This window comes from Daphnia magna, linkage group LG7, assembly GCF_020631705.1.
Source record: "Daphnia magna isolate NIES linkage group LG7, ASM2063170v1.1, whole genome shotgun sequence".
NCBI classification, from domain to species: domain Eukaryota; kingdom Metazoa; phylum Arthropoda; class Branchiopoda; order Diplostraca; family Daphniidae; genus Daphnia; species Daphnia magna.
In genome coordinates, this window is record NC_059188.1 from 4455929 (window position 1) to 4469157 (window position 13229).

Sequence of the window (13229 nt, forward strand, 5' to 3'; positions counted from 1 at the left end):
AAACCTTCGCAATTATTTGGGCAGTTTGATTTCTCATTGGAACTGAAAAAAACAAACCTACTGGCATAATCTGAAATAACTAATATATATCTGTATCCCTAAGCGCTTTCTTGAATTGGGCCCACTATATCCATTGCAATTGTCGTTTAGAAAAAAACACACCGCCCTGGGGGTTGCAAAAATGTCCCGACCTGTTACTTGCCTTAAAGCGTAATACCTTAAGGCATTAAAAAAATGTCTAGACTTACCCAACCCTGCCCTATGTGTCCATCACCCCGTCTACCCTCCCTCTTAAAGAAAAACAAACAAAAAACCCTTTACCCCGCCAATAGGTGGCTTTAAAAAATTAAATCGGTGTTCGGATTTTTGTGCAGGATACTGTACATAGTTGTACTCTTCTTTTCAGATCAGATTGAATAATGCTCACAAATCCACAAGATTTGTGATCGAGAGGAGTTTCGGTATGCTAAAACAGAGATTTCATTGCTTACATGTTGAGCTACGAATGACACCCGCCAGGTGCTGCATGAATTTTACATAGTACCATTTTACCTACATAATCCGATGTAGATTTCGAGAATTATGAAATGTTGTTAATGACTTCATTCCACAAATTAAATGCAATCTCTTTTGACAGGGATATTCTGGCATGTTTTGTCCTTCATAACAAAGGTAAGGAGAGAAACGAGGCCGACTTTCTCGATGATTATTTGAAGCTGATGTTGATGATGAAAACTAGAATAATCCAGTACCACGAGGTGCAATCCCTGTAGATCAAGGTGCCGGAAGAATAATAGAGGAGACAATGTTGTTAAGGGCTGGTTCCAGAAAAAGAGATCTATTAGCCGCGCTACATTTCGGCCCTTGAATTTATTTAACGACCTTGACTGATTTACGTGGACTTCTAGGAGCAGAAGTAACTTTTCAGTTACTATTGAAATAAAAAAAATATCACTCTGAACAAATTGTATTTATTTTTATTTATGTGAAAAAATTACAGCCCTGCTTTGCTTGGATTGTTAATTAAGCCAAGAAGATCTCTGGGAATTTGTGCGTCAGTCAATTCGGGCTCCAATCTTAATGCCCTAATCTCCTTGACGCTCTTTAGAACTTCTAGTCTCATAAGACAGATTCTATTAGATGAATAAACCTCCGAGCGTTCACAGGCTAATCTCTTCGCCCTCCTTTGAGTTCCACGCAAACTTATCGGTGTTACGCTACTACGGCCAGCAAGTCGAAGTCCGGCAGTCGGAACAGCAGATTGATTGTCACTCGCTGGAACACATGTGACGGGAGTCGAAGGTACAGTATCCTGCACAAAAAGGTGAACACCGATTTGTTTTGAAAAAGCCATCTGTGGGTAGAAAATATGAATAGTTTACCTTTTTAAGGAGAGGTAGGGCGGTTTTGGCGCAAAATCATTATAAGGGGGGTTGGGTAATGTCAGTCCAGACAGCCTTTTTTTGCCCTAGGTATTAAATGTCTGGAAAAGTGTAGAATGTATCATCGTTAGACTCCCCTACCCCCCCCCCCGGCTAAGTAGAGCTATTTTTGCAATACAAAATAGAGTCTTTCCATTACTTGTTATTGTCATAATCGGGTCGGGTAATCGGGTAGCATATGGAAACACAAAATTATTTTTATCAGTATCCTAGCTATCTGTTAATAAATTGTTAGTGGCTTATTAGATACGTTTCCGTCGGCGACGCGGGAGTTCCGCGTTCAAAGCTTGTTGGGTTAATAGTGTTCAGAGCAAATCTAACTAATGAATATAATTAAATAAAATTTTGATGAGATATATAATATTTAAAATTTTGAAAAAAGTATTTATATGCGATTAATAAATATTTAATTCGTAAACAATTATACTTTTTTAATGAACGCAATAATTTTGTTAACAGTTGTCTCATTTTTTTTTTTTTTTGTAAAATCCTCTTTTGTAAAATCCGGCGGCTATGCCGTCGGATATGGGAGAGGGTCAAATGGTGAAAAAGGTACCCAAATTACAATCAAGTTTCCCGACGGCATAGCCGCGGGTAGGGACAACGAATGCAGCACATGTCGGGGGTGATCCAATATTTCAAAATGATCCTTTTTCCCATACAACAACTATACTTTTTACAAATTAAAAATCAGAAAGATAAAGACTAGTTCTTTATCTTTCTGATAAAAAAAAATTAAACCTCGTACGAGCAATCTTAGTATGTAAAAAAAATTCACGCGCGAGACACCGTTAGGCCTATCTCGCGCGGGTTAAAACGCCTTTTTTGGACCGAGGTGATCCAATACCTGGCGTGGGTACTGTATATATATATATATCTAACAATAATGTGAAGATTAACACTAGAAATCGTCAAATATGTTATGATCACTTTGGAGTAGAACATAATTTTGGAAGTAATACCATGCCCAGTTATAGCTTAACATTTAGAAAAACAGGCATCCATATACCACTAATCCCAATTGATAGAGAAGACGAAGTTCTTACACAACAAGATTATCGTAACTTAGAATCCTTCATTCAATTAGACTTTAATAATAAAACTAAGCAGATAGCTAAGATTGCTGAAAAAGTAGAACAAGCACTCAATGTATCAGACGACATACGAACTAAAATTGAATTTTACTAAAGAAACATGAAGGTCTTTTCTCAGACCAAGAATCCGACTTAGGTCTAGCTACACAAGTGAAACATCACATCAACATAGGCCATAACGCTCCCCTTAATCAAAGACTACGAAGAACACCCGAATCCCTAAAACTTGTTGTAAAGACTAAAATAGAGGTAATGCTAAGTAACACAATAATAAGAGAAAGCCACAGTTCTTTTGCTGCAGCCATAGTAATGTTACCTAAAAAAGATGGAGAGATGCGAATGTGCATCGACTACAAAGCTTTGAACAAAATTACTGTTAAGGATAAGTACCCTCTACCTAGGATAGATGACACAATTGACGTGTTGTGCGGATCTGTTTATTTTTCAACATTGGACTTACTAAGCGGCTACTGGCAGATAGAAATAGAGGAAAGTGATAAACACAAAACAGCTTTCATTTGTGAATTTGGCCAATACGAATTTAATCGGATACCGTTTGGTTTAACAAATGCTCCCAGCACTTTTCAAAGAGCAATGAATAACATCTTGAAAATGGTATTGTACAAATTCACATTGGTTTACCTAGATGACATCATAGTGTTCAGTAATTCAATTACTGATCATGTCACACACTTGGAAGCAGTTTTTGGACTTCTTAAACAAGCGGATTTAAAGTTGAAAAGGAAGAAGTACGAATTTTTTAAAGAAGAATTAGATTATTTAGGATACATGGTATCCGGGAAAGGAATAACACCAAGTACAAAGAAATTAGACGCGATTATTAAATATCCCGCTACCATAAACATAAAAGAATTGAGCTCATTTTTAGGTCTAGCTAGCTGCTACAGAAAATTTATTCGGGCTTTTGCTGATAAAGCCCACCCACTAACTGCGCTCACTAGAAAGTCAGCGGAATGGAAATGGGGGGAGGAACTAAGAGACGCATTTGAATGTATTAAGAACTGTCTCATCACTAGACCTGTTCTAGGTTATCCGGATTTTTCTCGAGAATTTATCATCTACACGGATGCTTCAGGATATGGAATAGGAGCAGTCTTGGCTCAAATACAACCTCCACCTCAATCAGCGGATTTAGCGGAGTCCGACGGACAGGACCTCCTTAAATCAGACGGCGTAGAAGTCATCACAGCCTATACCTCTAAACATCTGAAAGACCGCGAGGCCAAGTGGTCAACCACAGAGAAAGAGGCATACGCAGTAATCAACGCCATCGACGTGTTAAGGACGTACCTATACGGGCGTAAGTTTACCGTATTTACAGACCATAGACCTTTAAAATGGCTAATGAGTAAGACAGAACTAGCAGTAAGATTAGCTCGATTGGCTCTTAAGATCCAATACAGAATACAAAAGAGAAATCAGAGGTAAAAAACGCAAATGTAGAAGCCAAGGAGACTAAAACAAAACAAGTAATTTTCGAAATTAAAAGTGGAAATCCAACACAAAGACTAGTATTGCCGAGAAATATTACAAGAAATTGCTTTGGCCAATCCAAGTAGGGACGTTAAAAATAAATTTAAAATAAACGAAAAAGGATTATTGGCAGATATCAGAGGAAGAACTGTAAAGGTAAGACTGGTGCCACAAATTTTAAAGGAAAGTCACGATCACAAATTGGCAGGACATTTAGGAGTAGGAAAAACGTTGGCTAGACTTCATATGATTTTATTGCTATGCGTATATTATCAAATATATAAATGTCTTCAGTACACTGTGCCCTCTATGAGAATTGAACTTATGACTCCTAGTCTGCCAGGTGTTTATAAGACTAGTGCTCTGCCACTGAGCCGGGATCAACTCGCAAAGAGATAGCTATCCGTATTAGACGGGTTTTGGTTTACTTAATGAACATGGCCAAAAATGTGGAACGCTTCATGATTTTGCGAGTCATCCTTGCGCAGGGGCCATGCTAATCTTCTCTGTATTGTTCCAATTTCAGTATATGTATTCCGTGTGGAATACAGTAACAATAATGCCGACCAAAGCTTTTGTACCTCTTATTTTTCAAGTCCAATCCGTTGCTGCAGCTTAACGTTGTTTGTACGTGGAAATGATCTATTGAATAGTGATAGCTAGTCAGCTGTCAGATTTCCTAAAGTGAACTATATTCAGATATTTGCTTTTGTGTGTCCTCAATACGCAGTGCTCTTGGGCCGACTTGACGAAAGAGTATTCAACGATGTATTGCATTAGTGCAGCTAACGTCCAGGAACTTCTGCTCAATCCATGGCGTATAACAATCCTGAATCTATGCTCTTTATTACCAGCGAGCACGTTTCTCATTCTGGTGCATCATCACGGTGGGGAATTTGTACGTGGTGTAAAAAGCCAGATTTGTTTGAAAGCATTGCAACGAACAGAGACAAAAAACTAACAGAAAAGAAATCAAGTGTACATTACTTCGAACCGGAGTTGAACCAGTGACCTATGGATATCTTTGTACAATTCTACAGTCCACCGCTCTACCAACTGAGCTATCGAAGGGACATGAATCTTTAGATTCAGTTGTGTGGTGTGCGTGACAACTGAGCAAACTTCAGTAAGTATTAACAAAAATCTGATTCAATTCTCACGTATAGTAACTGTAATAGTAAGCAGCGCAATTTCCTAGTTTTCTTATCATTACGTGTGCTACCCACCGCAACGCAGATGGTAGGATTCGAATCTACGCTCCCGAAGGGAAACTGATTTCTAGTCAGTCGCCTTAACTACTCGGCCACATCTGCTGTTAGTTAATGTGAGAACGATTGATGAAAACCCGTTTTTCAATAGTGATTACACTTATGAAAAGTGTACTTTTCTATTACGTTTACTAACGTAATACGTGTAATTACAAACTTATTGTAATTACAGAACTATTTCTCTTGTCAGATAAATAGGTTCCAAGCAAGCGGGTGTTTGACACCCCGAACGCGCTGAATGAAACGTGGCAGTAATGGAACTAATTAAATCTGATTAATGGTCGTCTGCTTCAATTCTGATTATTATTTCACTGGCTTTTCGTCTACTTATAGTCACTATAATAAATCACTCTTTGTTTTAGTTTTTATTCAAAATTCAATTTAGTGTAATGGAGAGTCAAAGTTCTGAATCGTCTGTGATCTTTGAAGCAGTGTACGATTCGAGTTTGTCTTCTGGTTTGGATGTCGCCCAGTATTATTTTTCAAATTCAGTTAAAGGCTCATCTAGGCCATAATAATACACCATTTTGTAGTCGTTACACTATTTCTCCAAAAATATTTCAGTACGGTCGTGTTTACGATATTTGGCGTAGTTTCTGTCGTGAAAATGGCGTTGCAGAATTTGGAGAAGATCATAAACCGCTAGTTGCATGTCTTTCTCTTGTTATGATTGAAAGTGGATCATATGCAAAAGTAGAAATGTTGAGAGCTGCAATCGCCCACGAATATCGGATCCGTATGCTGTCGTCGCCTACCACTCACGAGACGATATCGGTTCTCTTTCGTGGATTCAGAATTGCACATCCCCATGAGAGACAAGCTAGACTGCCAATCACCGAAGAGATTTTGACTAAAATGTGTGCTCAACTATATCAAACAAAACATGGAAGAGATGGTCTGCTCGCCTCTGTTGTTCTTTGGAGAACAATTTGGCGTATCTGTCTAGAATATCATACCTTGGGCAGATTCAGCGATATCGTCAAATTGAAACGTCCAGATGTCATCTACAAATCTAGTCCGTCACCGCATCTTAAGATTATTTTCAAAGGAGGCAAGAATGACCAATACTCTGAATGCAGCGAAAGAATAGTTGCTACCAATCCAAATAGTCAGTTTTGTCCAGTAAAGCTTGCAATTAATTATTTTTAATTTTTGGGACCTTCTTACGTTGGATATCTTGTTCCCTCTTGTACCTCAAAAAATAAACCAAATCCGGACAAAGCCGTACCCTACAGTGGAGCTATCAATGATTTAAAGAAATTGTTAACTTCGTTGGGGTACGACTCCTCACTCTACGGGGAACATTCTGGAAAAAGAGGTGGAGCAACATCAGCAGCAGCGAATGGGGAAACCGATAAACAGCTTAAACGTTTAGGGGGTTGGCGCTCAGATTCCATGCCAGCCAAATATGTTGATCTGTCTGTCCCCAGTCGTATTTTGCTGTCTGAAATGTTGCATAAAAACTCCCATTCCTAGACTCTTTCTTTGACCAATAAATGGATTTTGTTCAGACAAGCATCACAACAGAATTTGTTTGCAAAATTTTCTTGTATTTATTCAATGAACCAGAAAAATTTTAATTTGATTCCACTTAGTGTGAATCAAATTCAATTGCCAGAAAATTAAATTTTGCACGTCCTGTAAAAGGAGATCTGTAGTTAAAAGTACCTTGGAAAATGTGGGGTATGTAGATTTCAACAGATTTAAAAGGCCACATTAATTGAGCTTCTTTGTCGAAAATCTCTGTCCAATAATCCGCCGTCTTCCATTCGGGGATGAAAATGACTCCACTGACTTTTGACGTCTTTAATCTTCTGATCGTTTTGATTACTTCTCTGATTGGTGGACAGATCCAAGCCACTTCATATTCCCATGAATGCGAGAACGCATCAATGCCGAAAGTGTTCGAGCAGTAGAAATTCGAGAAAAATTTCTGGCATTTTGTGTTGCGGTCAGACGCAAATAAGTCGATAGTGAACCTGTATCTTCTGTTGATTCTTTGGTAGGTTTCATCATCCACCTGCCAATCGTCTGTGTCCGTCATCTTTGATCCGTCGTCAGCCACCTTAATACGTGGGTCATCACGTAATAAGTGAATTGGGATGATTCTAATATTCAGCTTTTTGCATAGGACCATTATGCCGAACACCTCCTTTTGAATAGGGCCTTTACCCGACCCTTTGGTGAGAAAAGTGGCCATGTATTGACTGTCAGTGAGCCAGTAAACATTTGTGGCTTGGGAATGAGTTGCGTTTGTACACTCGTAATATTCCAAGGTTTTTGTTACAGCAAGAAGTTCCCTGTGGCCTGATGAGAGTCGTCTTTCTTCCTCGGTCAATGTCCCTCGAAAATAGAGATGGTAACCTTTAATTGAGTATGCGCAAGTTGCATATCCTGACGCGTCGCTGGCCCAGATTTTTTCATTATCGGTGCGTGTGTGATTAGCCACGATTCCTCTCTTGATGAAATCATCTTGTGGCCCGATTATCGACAGCACAGAGATCTCCGTCGCTGCTGATCGAATTGGTGCATTGTCAAAGCTGGAACAGTTTTCGGCGAAGAAAGTGAGTCTGTCAATGGACTCCTTGTCCATTGTCAACTGTGTGTGCCAGCCTCGATCACAGACAGCTTCATCCAGTCTTAAATTCGCGGCTCTTGCCGCCATGATGACGACTGGTCCTAATGCTGGTTCTGTAGCTACTATTTTCCCTATTGTTCTTGCCAATTCCTTGGCTGGTAGCATGTTTGGTCCACGAGAAATTGTCTCCCGTACTTGTTTTAGGATTTTTTTCTTTTTTGGTATCTGTTAGGCGTACTGTCATACCAATTGTTTCAATAATAAATCCTAAATATTCTCTTGACTGACTTGCGTCTCCTTCTTCATCAGATTTTTTATTTTCGAGAATCCATCCAGCTTTCCGTAGGACATCATAAACTGCAATACGGTCTTCTTCCGCTTGTTCTTTCGATGTTGCCGTGATTCTTCCATCATCCAAGTATATGGAGTGTCTAATGCCTCTTCCATGTATGTAAGCATTGACTGGCTTGCAAATTTTTTTTATACAATGGACGGTTGACGATAAACCAAAAGGGAGGTATAAGAAAACGAAATATTGTAAACCCCCTTCCGGTTTTGTTACCGCTGCGCCAAGGTACTTGGTTTGTGTAGGATGAATTTTAATGTGGTGGTAAGCGGATTTGAGATCGTAAGTGACCTGGTAATCTTTCTCTCGCGTCAACTCTAGGGCTCTTTGAAAATGACTGAGAGTGACCTTTTGTTCCTTGATGCATTTGTTTATGCATTGCGATCCGTCTAAACAAAGTCTCTTGTTGATTGAGCCGTCTCTTCCGTTCTTATATGAGACGGTGAGTGGTGACACACAAAGTGGTTTTTCATTGGTAAACTTGATTACTCCAGAATGGTTTCGATGATAAGTCCAGAATGGTTTCGTACGTGAAAGTCATTTCGCGAATGGCCAACGCATTGTTGGGTTCTTCGTACTTTGGAGGAAACTCTTTGAAAGGAATAACGTAGCCCTATTTCAAAGTCTCCATTACCCACTCACTTGGACTTAACTCCCTCTTCCAGAATTCTCTCACCTGTTCTGAGTGGATAGATCCTGGTGAAAACTGGGTTTGGACATGCAGTGTCTCTTTATGTTTAATGTCAATTTGTTTTACGGGAGTGTTTTCCTGTTGGATCATTGTGACGGTGTTACTAGTATCATCTTCATTAAAATCGGTCAAATTCCTGTAGAATTGCAGATTTTTCCTTATAGACCAGTTTCGGATGCTGCGTTGCAAAATTTTTAAAAATCGAGGGGGGTTTCGATTGCAGGGGGAGATAGGAAAAAAGGGGGTTCTGATTTATTTACCCAGTAATACTTATCCAATTCAGGAAATGTTTTAGAATACTACACTTTAAGACATTCTGCGTCTTCTCCAGTCATTTTAAATAATTAATCCTCCTACCTACCACAACGCAGATGGTTGGATTCGAACCTACGCTCCTAAAGGGAAACTGATTTCTAGTCACTCGCCTTAACCATTCGGCCACATCTGCTGTTAGTTAATGTGAGACCGATTGATGAAAACCCGCTATCACACATTTCCAGCTGATCTACTTCAATTGGTTTTGATATAAGTCTTTTACGTGTGTGTCAGAAGAGGGATTCGAACACTCGCCCAGAAAACTGGACTGCGACCTGAACGCAGCGCCTTGGACCACTCGGCCATCCTGACAGAATGCCTTTGAATAATTTTTTGGAGTGGTCCCCTGTATTTCACTTACATTGTGATCATGATTTTGTGGCTACGCGTATGTTAACAATTAAATAAATGTCTTCAGTGCACTGTGCCCTCTATGGGAATTGAACTCATGACCCCTAGTTAGCCAGGTGTATACAAGACTAGTGCTCTGCCACTGAGCTAAGAAGGCTGATAGGATCAACTCGCAAAGACATAGCTATCCGTATTAGACGGGTTTTGGTTTACTTAATAAACATGGCCAAAAATTAGGAACGCTTCACGATTTTGCGTGTCATCCTTGCGCAGGGGCCATGCTAATCTTCTCTGTATCGTTCCAATTTTAGTATAATTATTCCGTGTGGAATACAGTAACAATAATGCCGACCAAAGCTTTTGTACCTCTTTTTTTTCAAGTCCAATCCGTTGGTGCAGCTTAACGTTGTTTGTACGTGGAAATGATCTATTGAATAGTGATAGTTAGTCAGCTGTCAGATTTCCTAAAATGAACTATATTCAGATATTTGCTTTTGTGTCCCCCATGCGCAGTGCTCTTGGGCCTGTAGGATATTGCGCATAACTGCGCAATATCTATTTCTCATCCGCACACTGTGTGCAATCTGGCAACACGGTGTCGTCGTCTGCTCTTCTAGTCTGCCTACCTTCACCTGTCACTGTTCTTGCTTACCTCGTGTGAAAGAGACATTTAATAGAAGCTGATTAAACGACTGAAGTGACTGTGATTTATGTTATTATCTACAAGTCAGGTAAGATTTGTCTCATATATATATGCTACCTGTGTCACGCCATCAAGGCGATCCCTCTGTTGGGCACCTATTGGTGCGATCATTATCGTGCGAGCCTCATTGTCTATGATCTCTTACAGGTTATGGGCACAGGTAGCCACACGCTATCCGCGACATAGACAAAATGAGCTCCACCCACAAGGACGTATCCCACATCGCCAAGTACGATGGAACGAATTTTTCACTATAGAAATTGGGACTCTTTGTTTTGCTGGAACAGAACGATCTCATTGGAGTGACCACTGGAGTCCTCACCCTACCAGAGCAGGTACAGATTGCCACCACATATTGCACTAGCTGATTAAGTAGTTGTAATTACGCATTACACACAGCAGCAATCATTAACCCCCCACTGCCCATCCTCTTAAAAGGTCGAAGGAGAAGTTGTCGATGACATTGAAGACCAGATAGTGGAATGGAGAATGAAGGACGTGAGAGCACGTGGTTACATTCTATCTACAACCGAACTGTACCAACAACGACTTCTGATTTCATGCACGACCGCCCACCAGATGTGGAGGACCCTCTCTGCCCAACATCTAGAGCATGCAGCAGATAACCGGCTCGATGTCCAGGCAAGATTCTACAGTTATCAGTACCAACCGGGCACTGACATGAAGAACCACATAGCTGAGATTACATCTGCCCAACATCTAGAGCATGCAGCAGATAACCGGCTCGATGTCCAGGCAAGATTCTACAGTTATCAGTACCAACCGGGCACTGACATGAAGAACCACATAGCTGAGATTACATCCATCGCACATCACCTGGGGGAGATTTGCCTCCCAGTCAACGAAGAGCAACTGTGCACCAAAATCATCAGCATTCTTCCAGCCGAGTACCACGGATTCAAAACCGCTTGGCACAACTCCAACCAAGAGAGACAGACCATCCTCAGCCTAACAGCCAAACTGCTCCAAGAAGAGAGGGAGCAGGCAAGATGGAAAACCAAAACAACCGACAATGAAGTGGCGCTCCAAGCCCAGTCATCAACCTCATTCACCAGGAACGGTAGACGACAAGAAGAACCTCACACCCATCCATCAGCAGGTTCATCGGCCAAAGGAAGCTACCGAGAGGGACGGAACAAACATTGCAACCCGAGTCGCCCCAGAAACCACCATGGCAGCCAGCGTAAAGATCTTCAAGAATGCACCTACTGTGTCCTCGACAACCACCTCGTCGACCGCTGCAACACCAAAAGGCGCCACGAACGAACGGACAAGGAAAGAGCAGACCTGGCGAAGAGAATGAAGAAAGATCACGACAAGATGGCAACCGACCTCATGAGGGACGTCACACCTAATCAGGATTTCAGCCTCGTCTCCACGTCCCCACGATACCATACCAGAAGCAATGGAGATTGGTTTGCGGACAGTGGGGCGACGCAGCACATGTCGGACCAGAAGGACTGGCTGCATGATTTTGGGCCTTACCCGACGGCTCCTGGTCCATCAAAGGAATCGGATCAGCCAGCTATCCTGTAAGGGGCTACGGTGATATTCACGCCTGGATGAAGATCAACAAAATTAAAAACCCCGTCATCATAAGGAAAGTGCTGTATGTGCCCGGAATGGGCACAAACCTGTTCTCCATAGCTGCCGTGACGGACCTCGGATGGAAGGTGGCATTCACTGGTACGCGAGTTCACTTCACCTCAGAAAATGGAAGCCCGATCATGGTTGGAGAACGGGTGGGGAGGACACTCTATCTACTCGACGTCAAGCCACGCCCCCATCTGGAAAGACAGCAGTCTTTCGCCTGCGCATCATCTCTCTCACCAGGATTGGCGACATGGCATCGGCGATTCGCACACATCAGCCCAAAAACGATCATCAAGATGGCAGCAAGCGGTGTCGTCAAGGGATTGGACCTCGCCAGCAGAGAGATGCCCAGGCTGCCAATACGGAAAGCACCAACTGTCCCGTTTCCCCACTGGCCGCAAGAGGGCAACCTACTCCAGCCAGTTTATCCACTCGGACATCTGCGGCCCAATGGAGAAGGCTACCCCTGGAGGAGCGCTTTATTTTGTGCTCTTCGTTGACGACTATAGCGAGATGCGGTTCATCCATCTCCTAAAGAAAAAATCCGAAGCTGCCGGGAAGTTCATGGAGCTGATCCATACCATCCGAGGGGAAACTGGAAACTTGGTCCGCACCCTAAGGACGGACAACGGAGGCGAATATGGCAGCAACGAATTCCAGACCTGGCTCACCCACAAAGGAATACAGCATGAGACCAGCGCACCACACACGCCTCAACAGGACGGTGTGTCAGAGAGGGGTATACGGACAGTAGCAGAAGGAGCCCGCAACTGCCTCCACGACTGCCAAACACCATCGGAACCATGGTGGGAAGCCATTACCACCGGAACGACCAACTTCATCAAGGAAAGCCGCCTACCAATCAGCCTGTGGGGGGAAGCGGCCAAATCCACGGTATACACGCTCAACCGAGTACTCAGCAAAACGTCCCCCGTCACGCCATACCAAAGATGGCACAACAACCCACCAGATGTATCGAACCTGAGAGTCTTCGGATCCATCGCCTATATCCACGTCCCGGATGCCCTGAGGCGGAAGTGGGCCAAGAAAAGCATCCGCTGTATTTTCATTGGCTACTGCGAGACGACGAAAGGATGGCGATTCTACGACCCATCGACCCGAACAATAAAAATAAGCAGGGACGTAACATTCGATGAACACCACCGTCTCGTCAATGTGCCCGAAGATCCTACCAGCCACACACCAATAACAGAACGACAAGCTCCGACCACCGAAGCCCAAGAGGTACCTCCCCGAGCACCCGAGCCACAGCCAACGATCAAAAATTTTAATCAAGGAGAAGCGAGTGACCCGGAACAAACCGATTACACAG

General features: G+C 42.3%; 1 protein-coding gene, 6 non-coding genes and 3 pseudogenes across 7 annotated transcripts; 2 read left to right on the top strand and 8 right to left on the bottom strand.

The window, feature by feature from the left end:
• Positions 1-4473: 4473 nt before the first annotated feature.
• Positions 4474-4579, bottom strand: LOC116928177. Its single transcript, XR_004396997.1, has one exon. It is a non-coding gene; the product is annotated as a U6 spliceosomal RNA (small nuclear RNA).
• Positions 4580-5261: 682 nt separating this feature from the next.
• On the bottom strand, positions 5262-5343 carry Trnas-aga. Its single transcript has one exon. It is a non-coding gene; the product is annotated as a tRNA-Ser (tRNA).
• A 344-nt stretch (positions 5344-5687) lies between these two features.
• On the top strand, positions 5688-6774 carry LOC116927509 (annotated as a pseudogene).
• A 115-nt stretch (positions 6775-6889) lies between these two features.
• LOC116927508 lies at positions 6890-10636 on the bottom strand (annotated as a pseudogene).
• Positions 7126-8120, bottom strand: LOC116926971 (annotated as a pseudogene).
• On the bottom strand, positions 9280-9361 carry Trnas-aga. The gene has a single exon. It is a non-coding gene; the product is annotated as a tRNA-Ser (tRNA).
• Trnal-cag lies at positions 9457-9540 on the bottom strand. The gene has a single exon. It is a non-coding gene; the product is annotated as a tRNA-Leu (tRNA).
• Positions 9654-9736, bottom strand: Trnat-ugu. Its single transcript is given in 2 exon segments — positions 9654-9689; positions 9701-9736. It is a non-coding gene; the product is annotated as a tRNA-Thr (tRNA).
• LOC116928176 lies at positions 9808-9913 on the bottom strand. The gene has a single exon (XR_004396996.2). It is a non-coding gene; the product is annotated as a U6 spliceosomal RNA (small nuclear RNA).
• Positions 10637-10771: 135 nt separating the features above from the next.
• Positions 10772-11839, top strand: LOC116927507. The gene has a single exon (XM_032934551.2). It carries the CDS (start codon positions 10772-10774, stop codon positions 11837-11839), a length of 1068 nt encoding a protein of 355 aa, XP_032790442.2.
• The last annotated feature ends 1390 nt before the right edge of the window (positions 11840-13229 follow it).

Coding starts and splice junctions, on each gene's coding strand:
- LOC116927507 (XM_032934551.2), top strand. CDS start 10,772: ATGAAGGACGTGAGAGCACGTGGTTACATTCTATCTACAACCGAACTG.